This window comes from Choloepus didactylus, chromosome 2 (assembly GCF_015220235.1).
Source record: "Choloepus didactylus isolate mChoDid1 chromosome 2, mChoDid1.pri, whole genome shotgun sequence".
In the NCBI taxonomy this organism is placed as follows: domain Eukaryota; kingdom Metazoa; phylum Chordata; class Mammalia; order Pilosa; family Megalonychidae; genus Choloepus; species Choloepus didactylus.
Window position 1 is genome coordinate 208,459,959 of NC_051308.1, and position 27,825 is coordinate 208,487,783.

At 44.1% G+C, this 27,825-nt stretch overlaps 1 protein-coding gene across 5 annotated transcripts; it reads right to left on the bottom strand.

Moving 5' to 3' along the window:
* Positions 1-49: 49 nt before the first annotated feature.
* Positions 50-27,825, bottom strand: CTPS1 (CTP synthase 1). Of its 5 annotated transcripts, none has more exons than XM_037827545.1 (18): positions 24,268-24,433; positions 22,498-22,668; positions 19,514-19,614; positions 18,627-18,743; positions 16,472-16,555; positions 15,861-15,941; positions 13,952-14,103; positions 12,266-12,398; positions 10,018-10,106; positions 9,100-9,194; positions 8,318-8,380; positions 6,292-6,335; positions 4,831-4,927; positions 3,776-3,831; positions 3,588-3,684; positions 2,927-3,071; positions 2,237-2,326; positions 50-952 (listed from the first exon to the last, which is right to left on the bottom strand). In XM_037827545.1, the coding sequence occupies exons 1-17, from the start codon at positions 24,431-24,433 to the stop codon at positions 2,242-2,244; spliced, it is 1,776 nt and encodes a 591-aa protein (XP_037683473.1). In that variant the 3' UTR covers positions 50-952; positions 2,237-2,241. The 5 variants fall into 5 exon arrangements, with proteins under 5 accessions (XP_037683473.1, XP_037683474.1, XP_037683476.1 ...); XM_037827546.1 differs by lacking the exon at positions 50-952 and adding an exon at positions 27,720-27,825 and having other exon boundaries at positions 2,236-2,326; positions 24,268-24,446; XM_037827548.1 differs by lacking the exon at positions 50-952 and adding an exon at positions 27,596-27,601 and having other exon boundaries at positions 2,236-2,326; positions 24,268-24,446.

The window sequence follows — 27,825 nt, forward strand, 5'->3', positions numbered from 1 at the left end:
ATCTGCCACCTGGCTGACGGCATAAAGAGAATTAAAAACGAATCACATCTCATTCTGCATCATTTATTTGTTAAGTTAAGAGTCTACATCAAGTCCAGCCAGCATGTAAGAGGCCACAGCTGTGCCTGTTGTTACATCAGGTTAAGAAAATAGCTTTCCAACGTGCTGCATTTCAACTGCAGTAACACCATTCTGGAAGGAATAAATCCCCTTGAACCAAAGCTGTCTATATATGAGAGGGTTAAGAGGCAGTTTCCCACAAAAATTCTTTGTTCTTGTTTAAAGCAACCCCTTGATGCAAGGAGTATTTCCCAGCTCCAGGGGGAGGAAGCGCAGCCAGAGGCCGGGGGATTTTAAAGTCACACTTCAGAGAGGCACAGGCTTCTTGCCGTTTCATGTGACATCAAGTCACCTGTCCCTCAGGATAAGGAGCAGCCATGGTTGGCACTGAAAGTCCCCACAGCTCAGGGCAGCGTCACGATTTTGACCCTGGTTTCACTGCTCTTGGTGGCAAGCAATGCCTTCAAGTTACCAGCACCAAAGTGTTATAAATACTAGCTAAAAACATCTTCCCATGTTTACTAAGTCCGCGTGGCACACTCTTCATAAGGGAGAAGCAACAGGTGATCGCTCAAATCCATAATGACACGAGGTAGTTGGAGAAACACGGTGACGCTGGGGCACCCGACCAGCCCCATCCGTCATCAGCTCCCAGACCATCTCTTCTTAGAAACTCAAGAACCACAAAGGAGAGTGTCAAACGACAGGCAGTACCCCGTGTGAAGAGTCAGTATACACGATGGGACATGCAAGTAACAAAGTTTTCTAAATACCTTTCCCCCATAATAAAATAATTTCCATAAAAACATAATTTAAAGAAAGTGTCAAAAGCTGAGTGTAAAATCAAAGCTGTAAACTCTATGAGTTCGAAGGCTCTCTTGAAGAATCATCCCTGTTCAAAAAAAAAACAAAACACTTTAGTAATTACACGATGGATGTGAAGGCAGAGTCAGCTGCCTGGTGAACTATGCCTGGTTTTCACTGAAGAATGGTAGTGGGAGCTGAATATGAATGACTAGAAGCTAAATTTATAATTCCTACAGAATCATGCATTTTTAAGATCTTTCATCGACTTCTGCCTCTGCCCCAGGACTGGTTTTTCCACAGCACCCGCCCTCTGATCAGTGCTGCCAACAGGGAGTTCAGCGCGAGGCCGTGAGAAAGCCCCCACCACGGACCACACAGCGACCTCCTCTGCTGTCCTTTCTCTGTGTCAGTTTCTTAGCCTGTCACACGGCCCATCGCAAACCACCTGGGAGAGGGAATTAATGAGTTCACCTGTGCTAAATGCTCACCGCTCAGAGAGTAACCACTAAGGTCACCCCCTGATGCTCACCCGCTTCTCGTGCCTGCCGACCATTCAAGGCTCTCGCAGGCCAAGTGGCTCATCGACCAAGGCAGGAGGAAGACTCTGTGACCACAGAGACGCCGCCAGCCCAGGAGGAGGCTCACCGTGGATACAGGTGCGCCGGACCCGGGGGGATACCCTTCCCGACCCCCAGGGCCAGAGCTCCTTCCACCTGGGGCCATTCACACCCCTGGTTCTCCTTCCAGAGCCCACTCCTAATCCCGTCCAGCTCCTTCACCAGCAAAACCTGTCCCTTGGCTGATACAGCCCACTCAGCTATCGTACAAGGACTTTATATAACTCGTGGCAGTGCCCATAGTTATTGTACTTTATAAACTTACAAACCTTGTTACAGAAAGACATTCCAAGTGTGTTCAATAATTGTGTGGGATGTTGAAGGATTTACAGAACAAGCAGCAATCAACATAAAGCTTTGTTTTACAAGCACTGCTGGCTTTAAAGCACTTCCTGAGGGAAGCTGGAGGCTCTGCAAAAATGGCAAATGCCACAAATGTCACACCTGCCACCTCCTTTAAGTTCTCCAAATTTGTGGCTACATGAAATAGGGGCCCAAGAATCCAGGGCCCCCAGAACTGATCAGATTGGCATTAAATGTGGCAACCAGTAAATGAGGCAAAGGAACGCCCAGTGACTGCTGCCCCCACCCCCAACCGGGGTCCACAGGGCGGTGGGTGCCACGTAAGCCAGAGGGGCCTTCCCGGCAGGCTCCCACTTTTGTTCTCTGCCTGAAAACTTCCATGACATTCCTGCAATCCTAGTATCCAGTAACCATTAAAAAAAATGTAAAGCTTTTAAATATCACGTTACCAGAATCAGTCGTGATTTATCGACGGAAACTTCAGTTCAGTGATTTCAGAGTCGGGGGAGCTGCTTCCACTTCTGTCACTGTAGGTGTCCCTGTAGGATTCAGATGATTTATTCATTATCTCCCACCAAAAATTCACTTTACTTCCCTGTTCTGTAGCCACCAATACCTTTCAAGGGACACTTGTCTGCACCCAGCAGGAATCAGAAAGACTCTCAGTACGTTATATATTTAGTATGAGGCTGTAGAGGGATTTTCATCTTTTAATTACAAAGATACATTTTATGCTTCAGTCATGATACGCTGATTGTCAGTTCAGAGCAGCTAACTGGTTCCCAGAGCAGTAGCAGGGGGGTATGACATCCACCAGGCTCCCTGCCACGGGCCACGGGGTCCTCCTGCCACAGGTGCGCATGCAGGTCCGTGGCACCCGGAAGCTGCGGGGAGGAGGACCCGGCGGGCACACCCAGGCCGGTGCAGAGCAGCCTAGAAAACCCATGCAAGGAAGCGTGTGAGTGTGAAGAGCACAGGAGCCCCTCGGGGAAGCTTCAGCAGGGAAGACTCAGGCACCAGTTCCCTGGTTCCCATAGCTTTTCTTACTCGTGACTGTGTCGCCTCATAGCAACGAGCTGGTGACCACCTAAAGGACTGGAGAGGACGAGGGCTGCCTGCGGAAGCGAGCGGTGACCCACCTGGGCGAGAGCCTGCAGCCCTTCTGGAGGTAATGCGGGAGCCTCCCCACAGAGGCTAGGAGGAGGCCAAAGTAGGGCGGGGAAGGCTTGATGGGCCTGGACAGGAACTCGGGGTGATACTGAACCCCAACAAAAAAAGGATGATCTGAAGCAGAAATCCAAAAGAGCTTCATTATGAATGGTAGGCATAAAAAGTAAAAGCATGTTTCATGTTTCCACAGACCCTGTTATTATTTGAAAATGTCTTAATTTGAATCTAGGTAGAAGGTAACCCCAAAGCATGATGATGATGCCCTTCCCCAGTGCGGCCGTCCTCCTCCTCCTGCAGGTCCCACCCCCACTTCCCTAGCTCCTGAGACTCCCACGGGGCTCCATAACACAGTTCCCATCAGACCTGAAGGGGACTTTACCACCAAGTCGGAGCTCTCACTTTATGGAATGAGGAGCTGGGAGCACGGCTTGGACAGCTGCCCCAGGCAGGCCATGGTGCAAGGGTGAACTCCCAGGGCTCCACACACCGCCCACACCAACACCTCCCCTCTCGCCCCATGCTGCTTCCTACAGCTGTTAGCTCATGGGCAACAACTTACATTTTTACATTTTTCCATGTGCCAAGAAAAACTAAATTTTCCGTTTGAAATACAACTGCCCAAATAATCACCTTCCAACTCCACGATTTCCATTCTTTCTCCTTCAACATCTTGGCCAACAAACTTCAAGCCTTGATCCTCCAAACACTTTTTCCAGACTGGATTCACCTGTTGATGCATGAAAAATAATATTGCTGGCATCACAGTCACTTGTGTTTGCAGAGTAACAGAAAGGGGGACCCAGAGCTCACGTCCTCACCTCAAATCTGTGGCGGTGCCTCTCTTCCAAGTAGTCTGGATCTCCGTAGAGTTTTCCTGGCAAAAAAAAAAAGCACGCCGGATGTAAAGAATTCTGATAACACAAAAAATGTCTTCACAACCACATCCTGCTTTCCAGTTTATTTAATCATCTGCAGAATCAGGCCTTTGAAGGTTATTTCTAGGGGTCTCCTGCCAACCAAGATCACCTGCTTTTAATAGCACAGTTTAGACTAATTCTTGGGATTTTGACTCTTTCTGATCACTCTAAGGGAAACTGTAATGGAAAAAAACTTTCACCATCACCATTTTCTGCTGGAAACTGCTTTGGAAAAGAAATCACAATGTACCGAGAGGCCATAGCCTTGAGAGAAATGTGGGGCAGACAGACATTTTAAGAGCCACACAAGATCACACTAGGGCTGACACCAGGCAGTTCAGCCACAGCCATCAAAGGTCGCCTGCCCCCGGGGGCTGCTGCTTCACTGATTCATTCGTGGTTGCCAGGTGAGATCCCCAAACCACAGAGCTTGACAGCTGAAGAGGACGTGAATCACCTACTCAAGTGATTCTCAGAACTCCAGACAGCCCCAGCAGTGCAGTGCTAACAGATTAAAGGTGGAATTTTCCCAATAGGCAAGAAAAAAAAAATTCTGGGTAACAGAGTCATTTGTTTCAGTATTTTCCCACCCTAAAACCTCCCTAAATCTTTGGCATCTATTAGTACTTCATTTTATTGGCAGTTTCATACGGTTCAACCTAATAGTGTGAGAAAGTAAGAGATCACAATGGATTTCACTGCACTGCCTCTTTCTGGTGAGTGGCCTGCACCCAGGGTCCTCCAGCTCCCAGACCACACAGCCCATGACCTTTCCAAACCCACACTGCGCTGTGGTTATTACAGTGCATTCTGAAGGGGTGGGGTGGGGGTGGGGCTTCAAAAGCAAGAGCAAAACCAAAAAAAGCCAGCCCGGCTCTTCAGAGCCCAGCACCACCCGAAACGCGAGTCCTGGCCGTGCTGCACTGAAGGCTGGACTGGGACAAGGCGGCTCTTACTCATGACCGAGTTCTTGGTCTGGAACAGGGTCCTCCTCTTGCCCAGCCTCATGGTTCCGCCCATCTGTCCAGGATTGTGTTCTGGCATGTCTATGACCTGGAGACGTTCAGAAAACAAACACTGAGCTACCAAACCCTCCTCCTGTTAAAAGACAGACTGCCTTCGAGGAATGAAGTGAGCAGTGAGCAGGCTCTCCTTCCCCAGCCTTTTCTTATAAGAGGGGCTTTGTCAAAAGGGGAAAAATGTCTCCCGATAATCCTTTTTGAAACCGTTCTTGGGTCAGAGTTTAATTCTTTGGCCTGTCCTCATGACCTGCAGGACTGGACACAGCTGCTCCCTCATTGGGCCTTTCCTGCCCACAGCCCTTTGGACCATACGTGCTGCTGGTTATAGCACATTCTAATAGAGACTAAGACAGCAGAATGGATACAACACTACATGTGTCAGAATATAACATGCTTGTCTCCTCCACCAGACCGATGAGCTGCTCGAAGGCAAGGGACCTTCGTCTTTGGGTTCGAGGGGCCGGGGGCAGGGCTAGCACCCAGGACTTAACAAACGCCTATAGAAGGGATGATGGGGGGGAATGGAGGAGCCCGGAATCCCAGCAGGGGCACTCCCACTCTCCTCACGGGCCACGTTCCTCCAAGCGCCTTCTCGAGGGCCTGGAGGACCTTCACAGTGCCCTGCTCCCTGCTATCCCAAGGTTCCTTACTTTAAAACTCTGCCCTTCTCCTCCTGAGGTCTTAGTCCCAGCAAAGTTCATTTCAAGTCAACAAACTGTTTAAGTTCTGTGGGACCAAGCACCTTGTCACCAGGAGCACATGGTAGCTGCTCCAAAGACACCTGGTGATGCTGAAAAAAGTAAACGCCCCCACATTCCCGTCACCCCAGGGCTATGGATCCCAGTGAGTACAGGCAGGTGCCTGGGCCCGGAGCCTGAACATCACCAGCTGGGCAGGGCTCCATTCCGCAGGCCGGAGATGTAACCGAGGGCAGCCGGCCTGGAAATGCTTGGTTCCCATGTAACTGGTACTGTGTCCCAGCAGTTCTTTGGTTATATGCTTCTCTCCCAGGACTGGTGCTAGGGTGTAGATGAATTAATATATATAAAGTGCTGAGAACAGTGCCTGGCACACAGTGAGTGCTTAAATCAGTATTATTATATACTCCCGGGAACTGAGGGGAGCCAAGAAGGAGAATTATTTTAATCAGGAATCCCCCTGATTGGCTGTGGTGATAACTGTCTTAAAAATGTTAGCTGTGGCAAACTGGGAAGAGTAGTGAGAAATTATATAATGAAAAAATACAAGTTTTTCCTGTCTGCTCTGAAAGAGTACGACCTCAGGGTCCTCTGAGATGGACCCACGCGGCCCCACCTCCTGCCTCCATCATCAGTCACCGTCAGAAACGCCCCCCACCCCCTCCCCTTCTCAGCATGTGAGGTTCACTCCACTCACCACGGGATGACTTGTCTGAGGGTCAAATTCTGTAGAATTGGCATCTGAAAGGTCAGAATACTTGGGTTATAAAAATAGTTACAAACAAAACTGATTCTTTAATAGCTTCATTCCTATGCTCTAAATCACAATTTCGTTTCTCAAATTAATATCATTAGAACAAAAATAAGGACTGCATTTTTAAGACTTAAAATACTCAACACACAAACTCAGGTAAATAGGTGAATTTTTTTCTATTAAACCTGCAACTCTTCGGGAAGTTAAGCTGTACAAAATGGGGAGATCAAAACTAATGATATAACCTAATACTCTTTGTATAGATAATGTGTCTTTGTGACAGTTCTTTTACTGTCTTTTTCGCTTGCTTCAGACTGCATCTCTCCATGATTCACCAAGTACTATTTCTCCTACATGTCTTTCATCCTCACCATCTAAAGCACTGCCCTACTCAACCGCCTCCAAAAGCTACACTGAAATTAACTGATTTCAAAATCCAGAGCATTTCATGGTATTAAAAATAACCTTTCCATCCTATACTGAATTTACCATCTAATTGTAAGCTAAACTGCTAAAGACTAAAAGAAAAAGAATCAATTTCCTGGTGCTGTGTGTCTGGTTCTTTCTGTGTGAGTGCTATGTACTGTTCTCCTCCTGGGCCCAAATTAGGGCCAGGTCTCAAGCGAAGGGTGAGCTCATCTCCAGGTCACTCACCAGGCTGGGAAGCTAAGTGGGAGACAGTGGCAGGGGTGGGTGTGGGCTATAAAAGGCCAGTTCTGGAGTGGTGGTGGTAGGACAGTACCTGCCAGAAGCTAAGACACCAGAAACCAAAGGACACGGGGCTACAAAAACTGAGTCACCATCCCCTTAGGGTTATTTTAAAGCAATCTCTCAGAAAAATTACAAAACAAGAATCTAGCCCTATAAGCAAGCTGGCCACAAAAGAATCACTTATACTTTGCAAAGCCAGACTGCTTTTATATTCCTTCAGGTTGCTTTATATATTTTTTTTAGAACTTGTAAGGTCTTTCTGCAAACCTAGTACTAGCCAGCTGGGCTACAGAGAGTGAGGGGCTGTGGGAGACTCGCACACTGGTGGCCCCAAGGAACCCCTCCCAGGACTCACCCCGTGTGGTCCCTCCCATACTGCCTCTGGGCTTGGCCTTGCACGTTGGGCTGGTCTTCCTGGGAGCCAGCTGCCATTTAGTGAAGAAGTGTGGGTTTAACTAGTGAAAGAGTTGCTGCCTGGGTGGAGCACAGAGCTGAATGCAGGGCAGCACTGCTCTCAGGTCCCCAACATGGAGAAGAAAAACTGCCCGGCTGAGTCTAGTCAGCCCACAGAACACTGAGAAGTAATAAGTCTTTGTTGTTTGATGCCACTACATTTTGGGGTGCTCTGTTACACGGTAATAGAAGTTAGCTAGGTGAAGAGATGCAGTTATTGGGCACATCCTGTTTTCCAAGCACTGTGCTAGGGACTATTTACATGCATTATTTCACTGAATTCTTACAACCGTCTATGAAACAGGTACTATTATTATCCCCATTTTACAGAAAAAATGACAGCCCAGAAAGCTATGTACCTTGCCTAAAATCACCCAACTAACAAGTGACAAAGTCAGAATTTGAGCCCAGGCCTGGCTGGCTTCAAAGCCCAGGTTTACTGATGACACAACTCACATAGGTCAGAGTTTTCTCGCTGGGCACCAGCTCAGTGATGGTGGCCATGGTAACCAAAGTGAGAGAACCTCAAGAACAGGAAATTCAGGGACTGAAAGCCGAGGCTGCCAGCTTAGCTATGTGCCCTCCTTCCTTCCTGTGCAATAAGTTTGATGGAGCCTTGCGTTACTGCAATAAACAGCAGTTTCCCCGACTGTGCTTAATGAAGTACTTAGAAACCAGGCCTGTCTTTGCCACAGGTCCCAATCACCACCCAATATGGAACAGGCTTTACACCCTCCCAGAAACAATTTAAACAGGAATTTAAAGTAGTCTGATACTAGTAACATGTTTTTCCATGGACACTTACCTTGCCATCCCAGGACATTTCTTGAAAATTCAACCACTGCCAACTGCATTCCTAAGCACACACCTTCCAAGTGGAGAAGAAAAACAAATGACGCTCCACCGAAAAGGCAGCTCCTACATTTCCCACCAGCCTGCCACAGACTTTGTGTCCCATTTGTTCAAAGAGCTATAATCACCATCAAACTCTCAGCATGACCTGCTATAAACAAGCACCGCCTGCTGTTATGCTTTACCTGCACCACCAGAATTCAAATTCTGGGTCTAAGCATGGATAGGGATTCCAAGTTACTGAATTTCAGAGATAAGCAACATCCTTTTCGGAGCTTAAGAATTCAAGCTTTCTTCCCCTCCTTAAGTTCCTATTTGTAACTGATCAAGTTTTAAATTATTAAAATTTACAGCATCTGGAAGCATCCTAAATCACTTTGCCCCATTATAGTCAGCTGGTATTCCAGGTGAGGCAGAGATACAACTCAATCTCATATGTACAGCCAAATAGTTCGGTTCAACAAATGGAAAGGATTTCCTAACCGATATTTCATTCCACCCCAAATACCAAGGACATTTACATGTAGTTCACAAGCTTATAATTTCCATTTTAAAGGAGAGCTTGAATTTCTCCCTAACAGAACCAAAAAGGCTTCTACTTGAGCTGCTACCTAGAAAGATAGTATCTTTAGCCTGTTTCAATAATCTCCTTGTTAATGATTTATAGGTTCCCATGCCGCACCTTTCCTTGCTCTTCCCTACTCAGAGGTAAGAGTGCATTGCTTAGCTCCTTACCCAAAAAAGGCTTTCTCTGATTCCGAGCCCAGGCAATTGCTTGGATCTTTCCTTCTGTTCCTCGAACACCAAACCCTCCTGGAACCAGCACTCCACTGCACAACAGAACAAACCACATGGCCACACCCCTTTTCCACCACACTGAAACCATGATATTACTCCATGTATTTTGCTACTGAACTGGGACTGTATTATTTAAAGACTGACAATGAGCTGTATGCAAATGCCATGAACTTAAAAGTCACATACAAAACCAAGGCCTTTCCTTAATAATGTTAGAAAATGCTTATAACAAGTGAAAAACACAGTAGACACAACTGTAATAATGCTGCTGCGCCCTTAATATTTGTCCCAGACATAAACTCTTTCATCATTTTTAACAATATATTGGCATAACCTCCATTTTACCTCTTAGCTTAAAGTGTCTCCCTTCTACTATCTAGCATTTCTGTAGATGCTGGCATAGGAAGAGGCCTTTCCACATCAGCTCAGTGTGCCGTGCAGAAACAAAAGTCTCAATAGTTGTAGTGGTTCTCTAACATTCAATTGTTCTGGCGAACTAACAAATTATTTCTAAATTTTTGCTATTTTAAATAAAAGCTGCCAAAAGAAAACTATTTATGGGAGTCTACTGATGGGTACTTATCGGAAGTTTTGGATGAAAAAACTTTAAATAAAGTCTCATCAATAGAGACATACGGCAAGCTATATCAATAAAATTAGAACAAGTTTTCTTCAGATTCAACTATATGAGTAAGCTGTATTTTTGTAAGGCTTAAATCATATAGTATGTAGTATTTTAAATAATAAAAAAATATTTAAGCCAACAGACTACTTAAAACTAGCACACAAAGCACAATACTTTGTTCATTAAAACCAAGAAAAACCCTGGAAACCCAAGGTAGAGATACTCCTTACTGAGCACTGCAGAGTTTCTGCCAAGCTTCATGGTACCGTACAGGCTCTTCTTGTAAGGTGCTCGACTCCAAGTCTGTAGAATCTATGTACTGGCGATTGTTCAGACAGGAGAGAAAGAAGCAGGCTCATGACTCCAGGCCTGTGTTCCTTCATAACTTTTAAATAATATCAATGTTCCATCTTTCTTAATTTTAAAATATTTTTAAATAGTAATTTTAATATATTTAAATTCAATAAGGTAAAAACTTTATATTTTTAAAAGAGTTTTCCTCAAAATCATCCAACTTCCAAGGCCAGCTCTCTATCTGTGCTATATTCTCATCTGTTGAGGATCTTGTCTCAGCTGTCACTGGAGAGGTCTCTAAAGTGTTCTGTTCAAATAACACTCTCCCCAGGCCATCTCCCACCCCAGATTGTTTTCATTTCTTTCAACTCTATTGAGCTATAATTTGCATACAATAAAATATAAGCATTTTAAGTGATGAATTCCTCTAACCTTGATGAGTTCTGTCAAACATACACACCCTTCAAAATATAGAACATTACTGCTGTAACAAGAAGTCCCTCTGCCCCTCTGCAGGCAATCTCCTCCCCACATCCTGTCCCAAGCAGCCACAGATGTGATTCACCTGCCTCCTCTAGAACTTCACATAAATGATAAATGGAACCGTACAGTACGTAGTCTTGAGTGTCTGGCTTCTTTTGCTCAGCCCAATGGTTCTGAGACCCAACCATGTTGCTGTTTGTATCAGTAGCTCCTTCTTACTGCAGAGTAGTTTTCCACTGGGTAAACAGGCCACAGCATGTGTGCCCCTTCACCTGTGGTGGACATCTGGGATCTGGGTTTTCCCAGATTTTGGCTACTATGAGTAAGCTGGCCATCTGTGTGCAAATCTGTTTTGTGGATATATGTTCTCATTTCTCTTGAGCAAATATCTATCTAGGAGTGAAACTAGTGATTATATGCTAAGCATATGTTCAGCTGTATATGAAACTGCCAGATTGTTTTCTAGAGTGGTTATACCATTCTACAATCCCACCAGCAAAGCATGAGTGTCCACATTCTCACCAACACTTTCAGCCACTCTAGTGGGAGTGAGTTGATATCTTATGATGACTCACTGCATTTCTATAACCATTAAAGGTGTTGAACATGTATAGCACCTGCATCTTTTATTACATGTCCAAATCTTTTGCCAATTAAAAAAATTAGATTATCTTTATATTATTGTGTATGAGCTTATCTACTTCCTTCAGTCAGACTTATCTTCCTAAAATCAACCTAAACCATCACTTCATAGTTTAAAAACCTTTGTGAACCTTCTCAAGCCTATTCTCTTCTGCCTAATATCCTGCAATCACTTCCCTGAACTCAGAGTAAGAGCCAGACTTGGCCCAGTTCATGGGACTCTCGACCAGGCCTTCTCCAGCTTGTCTCCAAACACTTTCCACTTCCCACTTTCCCATCCACTGAGTTCCCAGGTGTTCCACATCTCTATTTACTATACATCAGGCACCGTTTGAAGTACCTTATATTACCCACTAATCCTTACAACAACCTGATGAGGAAGGCACTACCACTATCCTTTCTTAAAGATGAGGAAACCAAGGCACAAAGAGGGTTAGGTAACTTGCCAAGGCACACATCTCATAGGAGAAAAGCCAGAACTTGAGCCCTGGCTGCCTGGCTCCAGAGTCCATGCTCTTGACCTTGGCACTCCACTGCCTTTAGGCAGAGACAGGCAGGGGCCACGGCCCTGCCATTCCACCTCCTCAGCTTCTGCCACTATGTACTGAGTGCCTCCTAGGTTCCAGGGACTGACCGGGTGGCTTAACACGCCAGAGAAACCTCAACACTACGATGGTACCAGGCCTGGGTTGGAAAGGCAGTCCTTCTGTGTCTGGAATATGTTCTAGGCTGTGCCATCCATTGTGCAACATGCCTCTGGCCCACCAGGGCCCTCCCATTTCCACAGGGTGACCTTATTCAGTCACCTTACAGTCAGATCCCAGTGTTCACGCTCTCTCAGCTTCTACTGTGACTGTCTCTCTCCATTATTTCCTGAAAATGCTCTACCATTCTCTCAAAGCCAGGAGCCAACCACAAATCTTACTTGTCCCCAGAGAGAAAGAGAAATTCTGAGCTACAAAAGAATAAAGCAGATCTGCCAGCATCTATTGGTATACTGACTGCTCCCCTCCTCTTCCCTCTCTGGTGCTCAACCGTTCCTGTACCATCCCTCCCTACCTTGATTTCCAATTTGTGGTTGATGGCCAGTGCAGAATGCTCCAGAGCTTTAATGACAGAGGCATATGAGTCTGAGAACTTGGTGTATTTGCCCACGAGGGCAATAGAACAGGTTTCCAGCAAGCGATCATATCTATCAAAGAAAGGTCAAGAAATACCCAATTACGTAGAATGTACATACCATCAAGAAATCAAAATTGCTTTGGAAAAAACATGTCTGGGAAGAATATAACAGAAACAGATATCTCAGTTCTGTGTAGACAGGTGAAGAGGAACTAATTTTCAGATCAACATGGCAGGCCTAGTCAAGAAAGTAGGGTAGGGTCTCAAAAAACCATTGTAGAGAGACTTCCAAAGTCTCATACAAATTGGCTTAAAAATGACCAGACATGAAGAGACAATTCACAAGAGCTAATGTGACTAGTAAAACAATACAAGAAGAATATTTAGCCTAGCTAATAAATCAAAAGAAATAAAAATTTTAAAAATGTATTTTACATCCCTTATTATCAACCAAAAATTTCAAAAAGTGATAATATTTAAATGATGACAAGCAGAGACAGAAACTGTTTTACTGACCAGTTTCTTTTGAAAAGAAATTAAGCAGCATATACTAAAAACCACATAAATCACTGTTTTTCAGCTCAGGAATTGTATGAGGAGGAATTTATCCAAACGATCTGAAATGCCCAAGAGGGGGAAAAATAATAATTACAGGCACAAATGTTCACAGCATCATAACTTATGATAGTAAATCATCTCATATTCTTTATGGAACAAGGCAGAACTTGAAAAAAAAAAAAAGAAAACAGAAAATAAAATCTGAAAAACTAAAAAGAAAGGAATAAATTATGGGATGCCCACATAATAGAATACTCTATACTCATTAAAAATTTTAATTATGAAGTATAATTAGTAACAGAGAAAAATGCTTGTGATGTTTTATGAAAAAAAAATATCACAGAACGGTCTCATTTTTGCAGTTATATAAAGATATATAAATAAATGGACAAAGATTGAAAGGCAACAGGTCAAAATGAAAATAAGTGAAATGAATGCTCCCTTCCCAAATGCTTATTAACATTGATTTTACAATTAAAAGACGGCTCTGAAACATTGTGTGAAGATCACTAACGTGGATCATCAGGCAGCATGGTGCTTTACAGCGAGGGATGTGGAGCAGGGACAGCCCCTGGAGTACTGTTTTGGCAGGAGTCAAGAGAGGAGACTGCACATCCCTGCAATGCCTTTCTGGTGTGGGGTGAGCAGCATGTTCCCAAACCCCCAGTTCAGCTACCTGGAGTGCTACCCGAGAGGGCTCTGGCCATGGTCAGCCAAGAACACACAGCCCACTCATCTGGGGCTTGAACATGTGCAACCAGGTGCACTAGGGCACCTGTTTGAAGTGATTTTCTAGCTGATGAGAGAGAAGTGTGATAAAAAGTAATCTGAACTCACTGTCTGGAGACCTAGGACCTGCCCCCCCCCTCTAACAGGACATCCTGATCCACAGGCTCCTACATGATGGCTAAGATCCTTTAACCTTCTTAACATCTCTTACCACTGAGACCTTTTCTACCATGTTGACAGCAGACGTGCCAGAGTGCTACAAGAGCTGAGTTCCCTGAGCCCCTACAAAAAAAGAGAAATCAGGCTAGTACTCGCAGCTCCATCTTCAAGACATACCTGTCAGCCATCTCTTTCCACTTCATCAACATTTTTCGTGGCTGCCTCTCAATAGGAAGGTCAAGTCTTCGAAGAAAATAATCTACAACCCCTTGCTCCTCTAACAACAGGGGGACTCGGTAGATGGATGAAACATCATGGACACAGATCACCTGTTAAAAAGAGCAAAGTTTATTTAATAAAAACAAAGAAACAAAACCTAACTGGGCTTACAATCTCCTACTAGCTATATGACCTTGGGAAAATAACAGTTCTGAATTTGAAAACAGAAAAAAGGGCAATTTTCTAGAAAAATATAAATTACCAAAACCAACTCAAGAAGAATGGAATAGAAAATTAGTGGCTAATCTATTATAAACACTGGTGCAAAAATTCTTTAAAAAAAAATCACCAAACAAACCACAATGTAGTTTAAAAAAATCTTGTCAAAGAAGGATTTGTCCCAAGAATCCATGAATCCCTGAATGGTTTAACATAGGAAGAATGGTTCTCAAAGTCAGCTGCATATTCAAATATCACTCGGGAGCTTACAAAAATCCAAAAGCTGGTGCTGCACCCCAGACCACTTAAATCAATCTCTGGAGGTAAGAGCCAGGCATCAATATTTTTTAAAGCTTCCTGAATGATTCCAGTGTGCAGCCAAATTTGAAAATCACTTCATTAACAAATTTAACAGTGTAATTCACCAAATGAACAGATAACAGGAGAAAAAAAAATTGCCTTAGTGGATGCAGATTTGATAAAACTTCAAGACCAATTCATGATAAAAATCCTTAGCAAATTAGGAATATTAGGGAAAATATGAAAATATTAAAAACATACCACAAACATATGGTTTAATACTTAATTTTTAACATTAATGGCTTAATATTTAAAGTCCAGAACAAGACAAGTATGGCCACTATTACTACTTCTATTCAATAATGTACTGAAGCGTCTTAAGTTCCTCTCCATACTCGTCATAATCTTGTAAATGGGTTCCTGCTTTTGTGCTCCCTGCTCTAAGCTGGCTGGGTTCTCCTTCTTGGTCTCTTGATCCTAGAATAATCTAGTAGTAAAACAAACTGACCAATAACCTGGACTCAACTTTCCTCAATCTCAATTTCCCTTCCACTCACCTTCAGCCAACCTAATCAAAACCACAATCTCAATTTATCACCACCTAAAATTTCAATACTCAGCATGTACTTAGATATATTACAGGTTCCAAAATTTTGGATTTCTTGTACCACAGGCCCCTGCATTATTAGCACAGGTAACAAAAAGACTGAAATACATGTCTGCGAGCCTGGAATACCCTAGACACCAGGCACGTACAGGTGCATAAGGTGGTCCTTGCCGCCCTCAAGCTTAGACACACAGAACACACAAACAGACACGGATGCAAACACACAAGGGCTCGCCACCAGCAGGTGTGAGGCACACAGGTAGCCCAGAGAAGGACGTGATAAAACTGAGGCTTGCAGGGGAGGAGTTTTGGCAGGTAAAGCTTCCCAGACCACACTGTGCCCTAGCTGGGCCCTGAAGGACGAAAATAAACAGGAGACTGCCAGGCCAACAAGGAGAGAGGACACCGACTCCTGGCAGAAATAAGCAAGCTCAAAAAGCACAGCCATGGAAATATTGTGAAGTATCAGGTGAAGCGAAAAACATTTAGCATGTCTGGAGCATCAAGTTCAAGGATCAGGGAGAGAAGAGGCAGGAGAGGTAAAGGGACTTTGGGAACCACAGGAGACAAGGTTAACAGGGATTCACAGAGCCAGGGTATCAGCTCTTCTAGGGACCAGGCTAGTGACTCAAACTATGAGATAACAAGCTTCATGAAACTGGTTAAGAGACTTTAGGACAATCCGAAGCCAAAAAAAAAAAAAAAAGGATTTACAAGGCAATAAATAGCCTTTCTACTTACTTGTTCTGGTTCAACGTGGCAAAACATTGATATTTTCTCTTTCACTGATGTGTCCAAAGGATTTGAGCACCTGCACACAACCTAGCAGTAAAGAAAATAAGACAATTTAAATAGAAGGAAGAGATTACAAAATTGGGTTTTGTTTTGTTTTTTGAGTGAAACAGACACTTAATCATTAAAATGGATGAAAACATTAACTGTTAGCACAATTCAAGTAACTCACAACAATGTATTACCTTTTTCCAGAACTGAAATTCCTAACTCCCAAATCAGTGAAACATAGGCAAATGGCAGTGTGAATGAACAGACAGACTGATGAATTACAAGAGATAACTGAGTTTTCCTCCTCACTAATGTTCATGAGTAGGAGGGAAAAGAGAAATGAAGGAACGAGAGGGGAAATAAGGCACCAGGACTGTAAGAACTCACACACACAAGATAAGAAAATCTTGCAAAACATAGCCCCAGTTCAAAGCACTAAAACCTATTTTCTCCACCATCAATTATCATCCAAAGCATGCCAAGAAAACAAAAGTCCTGTTTGTCATGGAGAAGTGATTTTAATTGCATATGTAAGATTACACCGAAAACAGGTAATCAAGCAATCTTACCAGATCCGGGGAAAGCCCGAGCCCTCTAAGTTCCCGAACACTATTCTGGGTTGGTTTAGTCTTCTGTTCCCCTGTTGAACTTGGCTATTTCATAAAAGAAAACAAACGTTAATTTCTCTACAATAAAGAATGTTCAGATATGACTTTTCCCTGAACACCTTTTAATAGGGAAATAGATCATTTGCTCATTCATATAATTTAGTTTTTATTTTGTCAAAGTTACACATGCATATGGTTAGAGTCTAACAGTTCTCTAAGGTTCATCCTGAAGCAGGGTGGTTCCCAGCCCTTAGCCAACCCCTCCCATCTGCCAAACTCCAGAGACAACCAGTCCATTCTGGTCCATTTTTTTGTTTTCCCTGGTGTTTGTAAACATCTTTTCTTTCTTTTTTTGTATGCTGAGTTCTAACTAGATTATCTTTATTCTACTCTGATCATTAATGGATAGTTGCTATGTACAGCATTCTAGGTTAGAAATCATTTTCCCTTAGAATTTTTAAGAAAATTGCTTTACTATCTTTTAGCTTCCAGTATTGCTGTTGTGAAGTCCAATGCCATTCTGATTCTTATTTTTTTTCTTGACAAAGACATATTTTTCTCTTTAGAGACTTTTAGACTTCTTGTTTCATTATTGTGAAATTTCACAACAGTGCACCTTGATGTGGGTCATATTTCATTCAATATGCTGGGCACTCAGCGGGCCCCTTCAATCTAGAAATTGTGTCTGAACTGTTTAGATCAGGGGTCAGAAGGCTTTTTCCGTAAGGGACCAGACAGTAAATATTTTAGGTTTTGTAGGCTATATGGCCTCTGTTACAACCACTCACCCCTGCTGTTAGAGCGGGAAAGCAGCAACAGACAATACAAAAACAAATACATATGGCTGAATTTCAATTAAACTATTTTCGAAAACAGATGGCCAGTCAACTTGGTCCATAGCCCAAGGTCTGCAGACCCCTGGTTCAGATTACTACTTCCCCTCTAAGTTTCTGTTCTTATTTTCTGAAACTTCTATTATCTGAAAGTTAGAACTCCTGACTCGGTCCTCTCATTTTCTTATCTTTTCTATTTTCTATCTGTTGGCATTCTGCTCTACATTTTGGGGTGTTTCCTCAACTTTCTTTCTCCTGTATCCTTCACTTTTCCTATCCAATTTTTAATTTCCAAGTTTCCTGTTTTCCAAATATTCTCTTCTCATGGCATCTTGTTTAATGGATGCAGTTATCTCCTCTTAATTCTCTGAGGATATTTATGATAGGTTGTTTTTTAAAAGGCTCCTGCTCCCTGCAGAGCCTCAATTTCCTATACAGTTCTTTTTCTCTGTTGTGATCAGATGCCTTCTCCAAATGTCTGGTGGTCACTGGCTGCCAGCTCATATTTAAGAGGCTAACTGGAAGTTCACTGCAGGGGGTGGGCTTGTGGACTGGTATCTTCACTATGGGAGGGGCTGGCTGGCCTGTCTCACTGAGGAGACCCTGGGGCACTGTACTTTCTCCCAGGCTAGTCATATTCCCAGAGTAGAACCTTACAATCTCCTACATGGAAGGTTTAAGCCTGGTTGTGATGATTCTGGGAACCAAGTGGCAGAAGGCAGCAAGGTGTCTCAATGGCATTAATTACATTAATGCCCATGTTTTTAGTTCACTACTACTGCCCTCAACTATCCCTAGGTCTGCTCATCCTAAAACCCTCTCCAGAGACCACCTACAGTCCTCTGCCAAGGTGGGAAGGGCTGACGCCTGGATGTACACGTTAGGGAAAGGGATATTGGGGTCTAACTGCTTCCAAAACAGCCTTTATATTAAGACCCACTCTCAACCTCATTTCAAGAGGTACCTGATGCTGCCAATTCCTAAGCCTTGTGAGGGTTCTGCAGAGCAGACAGAGTTGCTTCTCTGCTTTACCTGCTGCGGGCTGGGACCCAGCTCTCCCAGACCTGCTGGGTCAGTTTCTACCTGTCCATCTGCTTTCCAGCTCGCTATCTTTTGTTACTGTTGACTCCTCTCAGATTCTATTTATCCTTGTGAATTTTGGTCTTAAAAAATAAAATTTTCAATTGAAAAGAAGTTCTTTATTCCCTGCTTCCTGCACCTCAAAGTGAAAATCAACCTCCTCCCTCCTTGCCCCTCCCCAGGAGGAAAACTGAATACCTTACCTGAGGGACTAGACTGACATGAATATTACAAAAGTTCTCTCTTTTGACTTTGAACTGGAACTGGCGGAAAGCCTCGATAAAGGGCATGCTTTCTATATCTCCCACCGTTCCACCAAGCTAGAAGAACAAAGTTAAAAGTTTAGGCACCAACCCTTCCTCTGGTGCTTTAGTTTCCTAATAACTGCTGTCACTGCGATCCCTGCATAAAGTCAGGGAATACACATTTCTGTGTGCTAAAAGATGGCTTTTTTGGACAGGCTCACTGTTCCCCAACATTACTGTGGATCTTTCTACATGATTTCAGGAAAAAGGTCAGGTGAGAGAGGTACTAGGAATTTCATTCATATGAGTCACAAAGCAAGGAAGCCTAAATCTTATTCTTTAGCTAACGATAAACATAACCATAAACAACCTTTATGTTAAAAAGCATCAGATATAAACAAGCTACTGGAACTTCTGATTCTCCAATCTTTGGCAGAACACTGAGATCCAACAGCTGGGATCAGCACAGTGGCAATACAGAAACGACACCAAACGAAGCTCATTCAGAGATGAGTGCCCCTGCAAGAGCTGACCTTCTCAAGAGATAGACAAAAATGTGTCACACGACTCTTACTGGTGCCATCAGAACTAAGTGAATCAATCTATAAATGCTGAGAAAGGAGACTTGCTTGGGCAAGGTATTGCTTTCCACCGTGTGGCCATCCCACATGGCTGTTACTGTGCTTACCTGCCACGGTGCAACATAACTCTCTGGGAGAGGTGGGAGGTTTAAGGGCTTCAGTGGGAATTATCTTATCAGTTGTTGGTGGCTGAATAAGGAGATGAACATGTACCCTCGTTCACATACACAGGAATCACGATGCTTAGAAAAGACTCCTACAAACCTCAATAACACACACTTGAGGTTCCAGGCCATCTTCATCTACAGGAATTAACGCCTGCCTCATTACCCACTCCTGGATTGCATCTGTGATGTGAGGGACAACTGGGAAAGAGAAAGGAAAAGGAATCAGCACTGATTTAAACCAAGTGTCCACTGGAATCTAGACAGACAGACTTACTGTTAAAACAAACTGCTGTGCTTTTTGTCTTGACAGAGTAGCAGTAGGGCCACACACCAAAAAGTGTTTTTGAGACCTGAGGCAAATGGCCTCAACAAATCTTTGGGTTCACACTGCCCACTGCCTCCTTTCTAGATTTCCAAGTTGTCGCTGGAAGTCCTACAAGAGATGAAGGCCCAGAGGGGCATCTGATTGCATCAGGACATGTGCCACCATACAGGCTCCCTCATTCTGGCTGCACACCAACACCGCAGGAACAAGAGACTGTAGGATCCTGTTCCACTATGTCTCCAGTTCACCAAAGGCTGGAACATCCACTGCAGAGAGGCAGTAGGGTATAGCAGAGTGGGTAGGAGCACAGCATCCAGGGGTCAGAATGTCTGCATACAAGTCTCAGCTCCACCACTCGTCGCCTGTGGATCTGGGGGCAAATTAATTAACTATTCATTACGAGCTTCTACGTCAGAAGGTAACAGGAGAGGTAATACCATCTGCTTCATAAACTTGCTGCGGAAATTTTGAGATAGCATCTGTAAAATGCTAGGCGGAGCATGTAAGTGCTAACATGTAAGTGCTCAATAAATGCCAGCTCTTGCCAAAAATTTTATAAAAATCACTGTTGTAGAGCTCAGGCTACAAATTCCTAAGGGGCGGAGATTACCATTTAATGTGCTATGAATGCAACCAGCAGTGCCTCACGTACAAGGATATTTATTCCACACACAGTAGCCTAAGTGACATTTTAAAAATGCAGATCAAAATTCATCACTCCCATGTTTAAACTCTTCAATGGCTTCCCACCCCTCTGAGTAGCATCCAGACTCCTTGCTGAGGCCCAGGAGGCCCTGCATGACCTGGCTGTGGCCAGCCCCACCAGCCTCGCCCACGTGGGCCTGTCCTCCGTCCCTGAACACTGGGCGCTCAGTAGCCGTGGGCCTCTGTCCTGCTGTTCCCTCCTCCTCTCATGGTCTCCTATGGCTGGCCTCTCACCTCACATGCCCGCTCCCTGGAGGCTTTCCCTGACCCAAGTGGTTTTCCCCAGTCACCCTTTCTCTCCTCATCCTATTGATTTCTTTCATGGCTCCTAACAGACACCTCATTTTTTTTTTTAATAATTCAATTTTATTGAGATATATTCATATACCATACAGTCATACAAAGCATACAATCAATTGTTCACAGTACCACCATATAGTTGTGCATCCATCACCAAAATTAATTTTTGAACATTTTTATTACCACACACACAAAAGTAGTAAGAATAAAAATTATAGGGAAAAGAACAATTAAAGTAAAAAAAATCACTGGGTGCTTTTTTTTTTTTTTTTGCCCCCGTTTTTCTACTCATCCATCCATACACTGGACAAACGGGAGCATGATCCACATGGCTTTCCCAATCACATTGTCACCCCTCATAAGCTACATTTTTATACAATCGTCTTCAAGATTCAAGGGTTCTTGGTTGTAGTTTGACAGTTTCAGGTATTTACTACTAGCTATTCCAATTCATTAGAGCCTAAAAAAGGTTGTCTATATTGTGCGTCAGAGTGCCCACTAGAGTGACCTCTCGGCTCCTTTTGGAATCTCTCAGCCACTGAAACTTATTTCATTTCATTTCACATCCCCCTTTTGGTCAAGAAGATGTTCTCCGTCCCACGATGCCAAGTCCAGATTCCTCCCCAGGGGTCATTTTCCACATTGCCAGGGGTATTTAGACCCCTGGGCAGACACCTCATTTTATCTTTCTCTTGAGGGCAATGACCTCGTCGGTCTTGTCCATCATGTATTCCAACACTTGTGAGGGTCTGTCCAAAGTGGTCATTCGATAAATATTTGATAAGTGAGTGCATAAATGAATGAACACATGGGAGGCCTAGAGCAACAAACTGTATGATCAAATCATTATAATTCCTGACTAATCCCTTTCTGTGTGTTGGGAACTCAGAGAACACTTTACCGACTTAGCTCCTTCAATCCCCTTAACAACCAGAGAGGTTGTTATCTCCATTTTACAGAAAAGGAAACCAGAGCTCAAAGAGGCTAAGTAATCTCCCCACATTCATAAAGCTGGTAAGGAGCAGAGCTAAGATCCCAATACGGCCCAATGAGCCCAGAACTGGCCAGGGCCACCCCAGATCAGAGCCAGCTGTCCACATGACCCTCAGCTTTCAGCCTAATAAAGTCTAAAGCCAAAAGCAGATTTACTCTCATAACTCAGATGAAAGCCCCTTTTCAACAACCCCCAAAATTTGGGCTTATGCCATTAAACAGACCAGTGGTTTTCCAACCCCACCTTTTAAAAAGCAGAACACATTTCTCAAATGAATACTTGTTTAAAACCCCAAAACAAGTAGAGCTGCGCTCATGAAAGTTGAGGAGGGCCCAGAAATCCTTGCAGACACCCCCCATCCCACACGGCCCTGAGGAACAGCCTGAAAACCACAGGACCCACAGTGGATGCTTGTCTCCTTATCATGTGTCTGTGCATAGCAGTCCCAGATCCACAGTACACACACCACTTGGTTTGATGCCTTCATCATTTCCCACTCATCACCATGTGAAAACAACAAATCTGGGCTCAAATCAGCCCACCGTGGCAGGACTGGCAGCTTCAATGACATTCATAGAACAGGGCTGGTTTCTTTAAATTATTTTTTTAGTAAACTGACATACGACTCTGAGTCATCAACTGAAGCTGTATTTCAATAAATAACAGTACCTTGACCCTTTCATGCTAAAAGTACATAAAAAGTAAATTTTTGTGCTCAAGATAAATTAAACTGGTTAAGATTTTTACATCATATTACCTTGGACGGTTTTTCCCAAGTAATCTCCTTTACGTTCCTTGTTAATGACATACTGGTATATCTTTCCAGTGGTCAGATTATTGTCTTTGGTGAGGCGAATGTCAAGGAACCGCTCATAGTTACCCAGGTCAAGGTCTACTTCTCCACCGTCATCCAGCACAAAAACTTCACCTGCAGTGAACGGTGAAAATATTTAGGCAAGTGAAAAATACATACACCGTGGCACAACTCGAATCCCAAAGTACAGACACTGGACGACAACAAAGTCTGCATTCACTTGATGTGAAGCAGAGAAACTTATTCCCAGAAAAGTAAATATGACACAAAAGAAAGAAAAATTACCAGCCACTCTCCAAAAGGCACACACACTTCCAGCCTGTCAACAAACTCACTCTTGCACTGACTAGACAGAAATTACAGACTAGAAGGCCGTAGATATACGGGACTTCACGATGGGAAGCTAGGATAGTATGGTATCTGTTGCCTACAGAAAAAGAATTTCCAAAAAAGTCTCCTAACTGAGCAAAATTTGTAGTGTGGAAAAGTATAATTTGATGCAAATTTATATAAGATAGGACCATGTTGGTTAGGATGAGCTTCTGGGCTACACTTGAGACCTCAACAAGGTTGTGAAACTGCAAGAATGTCCCCTTAGTCCCTAAACACTCATTCATTCCTTGAAACTTTGTTCTAGAAATTTTGCACGGAAGAGTTCACTCATATCATCACAAAAGGAGATGAGATCAAAAATAGGAAAGGAAGAAATGTCATGTTTTCTCTTTCAGAGACAGCTCATCTTCTGCTCAAGAATTCTGTATTACACATCACTCTGACATGTCAATCTTTTCCTGATGCTACTTGTTACATAAGGATTTTTGCTCTGAAGACACTTATCCTTACAGGTTTTTACATCTTCATCAGAGTGAGTATAGATACAGAATTTTAAAACTTAGAAGTAAGACTTAACAGTACATCTGTCCCCAATTTTAAGCAATTAATCTTTGGAGTATCTCAGACAAGGTCACATGCATTCAGTTAGCAGGTCCTCAGTAATAACAAAGAAATAAAACACTATTTTCCTGCCCTCCCTTAATGATTTCAACTGTTTCACTTGCCTCAAAGGATCCTGGTTTATGTTATCCAAGCTCCTTTAGCCAAAGAGAATCTTGGCTTATAGATCATCCAAATCCAGCAGCTCTCAGTTGCTTGAATCCCCTACAAAATGGTCATTTAGCCTCTGTTTGAACACCTCTACCCAGGAGAACTCCTGAGTCAGGCACCCCACTCTCAGACAGTACCGCTTACTAGAAGGCTCCTTCTTATATTGGGCCCAAATCTATTTCTTCTTGACTTCTATCCATCCATCCTTTTTCTAAACACTGGGGCCACAGTGAATAAACCTAATCCCTCCTCTCAAATATTTGAGGAAAGTTATTATGCCACCAGATTTCTTTTTTCAAGAGAACTGACAAACTTTCAGTCAGCCACCTAAAAGACCATTTCTACTATAGCAAACTCTTGACTAATCACTATGTTGCCGATTAAGATTTCTGCTTCCTCTCTGTCCAGACAAGAAAAACATCATTCTGTTACACTAAGGATCTTTTAGAAAGCAGGAAATGGAAGTTATTTTATGAAAATATACACACAATTGTCTATGTTTGACATGTTCTTCCACATACTACACAATTGTGTATATATGTGTCTGTGTGTATATAAATATATATTTTTAAAGGAATGAAAGAGAAAGAAAGAAGTGCAATTGCTTACCATGCTCATAAGGAGAGAATGTTCCTGCATCAATATTAATGTATGGGTCAATTTTAATTGAAGTTACATGTAACCCACATGACTTCAGTATTGTACCCACACTGCTGGCGATGATTCCTTTTCCAATTCCTGATATAACACCACCAGTGACTAGAATGTACTTCATTTTACTTCTTGACCTGGGAGAAAGAAGAATTAGAGGTAAGATATATCTCAACAAATCAAACTTACCTGGGTCCAAACACCGGCTCTGCCACTTACTGGCTATGAACCCTCTTGGAGTCTTGGTTTCCCTGTCTGTCAAAACAAATTCAGAAGGTGGCTGTCAGGTTTAAAGGGACCATAACAAACATTTCTTGGATCACTGAATGACTTTAAAACAACTGCGACTCAAATAATGTAGCTTTTGTCTAAAATTTTGACAACTCACAACTGTGAGAGTCAACCTAATTAAAACAAACAAACAACAGCAACAACAACAACAAAAAACAGCTCTAGGCTGTTGACAGAACTCTGTGCCCCAAACGTTGGCTGACATTACCACCAGACAATGATACACCAAGCAGGTACCTCCTTATTTTTCTTACATAAGAAAAAATTTCAATCTTGGATAAACACTCCAATACCCCATGATAGTAACAATGTCTTTGGCCAAACTACAATGTGTCAGCAAAAGAAAACACAGTTCCTCTAAGGTTATGGAAGACAGAATAAAAGAAAAGAATTTCAACCTTCAAGAGATGAAGATAAACCCAAAATTCTCTTTTAATTAAAGGCAGTCTCCCAGATATGCCTTGAGAGAGACTGTAAATATTGAGGAAAGGCGACATCAGGTAATAAACCGGTTTGAAACACACAATGGGCAGAGTCTCAAAAAGAGGGCAGATTAGATTAAATCCCTAGAGCAGTCTAGTCCCGGCAGGGAATGGAAGGAATCCACTTCACGAGGGAGAAAAGGGACATATGCAAAGGCAGCAGAGTCCAGAGCCAGCTGAAAACAGCACAGCCAAGAAGAGAAGAGACCCTGGCAGGCTCGATGGGGATGACTGATCATTTTGGAGGCCCTGAAACATCATTTGGTCAGCAAACCCAAATGCAATCAAAATGAGAAACACAATCGCCAAGTAGCAGAGAATGCTTGCTTTGGCATGGTCAGGATATGTTCCTCCTAGGAACGCTCCATGTAAAGCCAAATTCTAATAAAAATAAGCTAAGAAAGGAACAAGGAAACTGGGGAGTTCTGCTTGAAGCGTTACCCTGCCTTGCTCCTCCCCTGGGAAGGAATGAACAAACTTGGCAGGGAGAGATGAATGCTCAGAATGTTCCCCCCTCAGACAGCCAGGAAGACACAGCAACCACGTCCAGCTCATTGTATCCTCTGTGCAGCATTCCAAAATACATGTTCTTTGGTTTCTGCAAAATGCAAATGGGATTTCTTTCCAAAAGGGGTTTTATGGACAAATAAGAGAAATGCTGACTAAACAAAGTCAACCGGTTTCTTTATGGTAAGACTCTGGGAGCTTTTAATAATTTAGCATGCACCATGATCTCCAAAAGGGGTAGTATGTAGTCTCCCCAAACTTGTTTGCCTCTCTTTTCCCCCTATTACTTGGGGAATCTGACCATCACCTTACAGTTGAAAAGTTCCTTACTGACACATGAATATCAAACTTGACTACATTTTAGATGTCCTAACCAGACTGAGATGTCCTAACCTTACTGAGACTATACCCACCCCAGTCTCACTGATTAAATTCTGGATGTTTCTGGAAATTCTACAGCCACCTTTTTTAGAGTTTTCTACAGAAAACTCATCTCATCCGTCTGCATTTGATTTGCCCCAAGTTTAAGAGGATACATGTCTCTTTTGGGGAGATTCTTGAAGTTTTCCACAGTGTCTGGCAATAAACATTACAACGTACACAAGGATCAGGTGAGAGACTGACATTTACTCACTCACATTTACTGACTCTCTATATGTGTGAGCTACTGCGCACTTTGGGGACCACAAAAATTAATCCAATTTGGGCCTATACCTCAAGTCGTGGGCAGCCCAGCTGGAGATGAAACATTTACAAATAAAAGAGCAATTAGTGGTAGGAAGGAAGCAGACAACGTTTGAGGGGTATAAAAGGGGAGGAAAAGAGCAGAAAGCTTTCAGTGCCAAGACCAAGGTGAGGAGGTGAAAGGAGCCGTCTGGGGTTGGGGAGGATCAGAGACTTCTCCCACTTAGCACATCTGAGACATACACTGGCCTTAAAGGGCTGAGGGATTTAAACTATGGGAGAGAGCATGAACAAGGAAGCTGAGGGGCTTCTATAGAGAACAGGGGTAGGGCCAATTTTCTGGAGAAGAGTATGGGGGAGAGGGGAAAATAAGTTGGAAAGGCAGGCAAGGAGCCAAATTATGTGGGCACTTGAATGCCCACTGTGAAGGTGATAAGGAGACAACATAGGAGTTTCAGCACAGAAATAATATAATTCAAGATGCACTCAACAAAGATGAAAACAAACAAATCCCAAAACAAAAAACCTCGATTTAGCAATTGAGCTTTTTTTCCTAACGTTGTGAGGTCAAATTCCAGCCCCACAGCTTCTGTACTAAGACGTCAGTCAAGTCATTTAAGCTGCCAAAAGTCTGGATTCTCACAGGCGTAAAATGGGGGTAATAATCTCCGCATCGCCTGTGTCACAGAACTGCTGAGGATTCGAAATTATGAATGAGGACGTAAGCGCGCCATGCAGTGACTTCTTTAAAATCTGGCATCCTGATTCTCTGCGGCGGGAGGGCAGGGGGACAGCTTGGGGACGAAGGGGACAGCATGGGGAGGGTATCGAGCCAAGTAAGCTCAAAGGCACCTTCCACCCACCGGAGTCAGGGCGCGCCACGTCCCCACGCGCACCGACCGGCCGGGGCCAGGCCGCCGAGCCCATCCCCCATCGCGACAGGCCCGTCTCGGACCCTGAACCCCCATTCCAGGGAGGCTAAACCCGTGCCGTGAGGGTCAGAGCAGTCCGAGTAGAGACGGCCGCCGGGCGTCTGTCGGGAGTGCTGAGAAAAGGGGGCTCCCGCGCCTCTATGGCCCTCCGCGAGCCACCGCCGGCCACCCGGTCCGTCGAGCCAGGCTGGGCTAAAACGAGCGCTGCCGGACCCCGAAACCCGGGCCCCGCGGCCCCTCTGGCCGCCCCACTCGCCCATCGGCTCCCGTCCCCACCTGCGCCCGGCCACGCGGCCCCGCGCGCGGGAGCCGGCACCTCCTCGGCCTTGGCTGCCCGCCCCACTCCCGTTAGGCATGCAGCCCATTGGGCAGGACGCCGGGCCACCTCACCCCTGATTGGTGGGGAGCGGTGTCTGTCACCCCGGCGGTGGGGCCGTCCCGCGCCGGGCTCGGCTCGTGCCGCCGACTCCTGCATGGGAGAACAGTTCTCCTGGGATCCCTGGAGTCTGCCTACCTGATGCCGCTCCAGCTGCTCTGGTCAGCTAAAGGACTCAGTAGGCCACGAGCACGACGAACCCCCGGCAGCTAGTGAACAACCCTGGCCGCATGCGCTCCGCAGT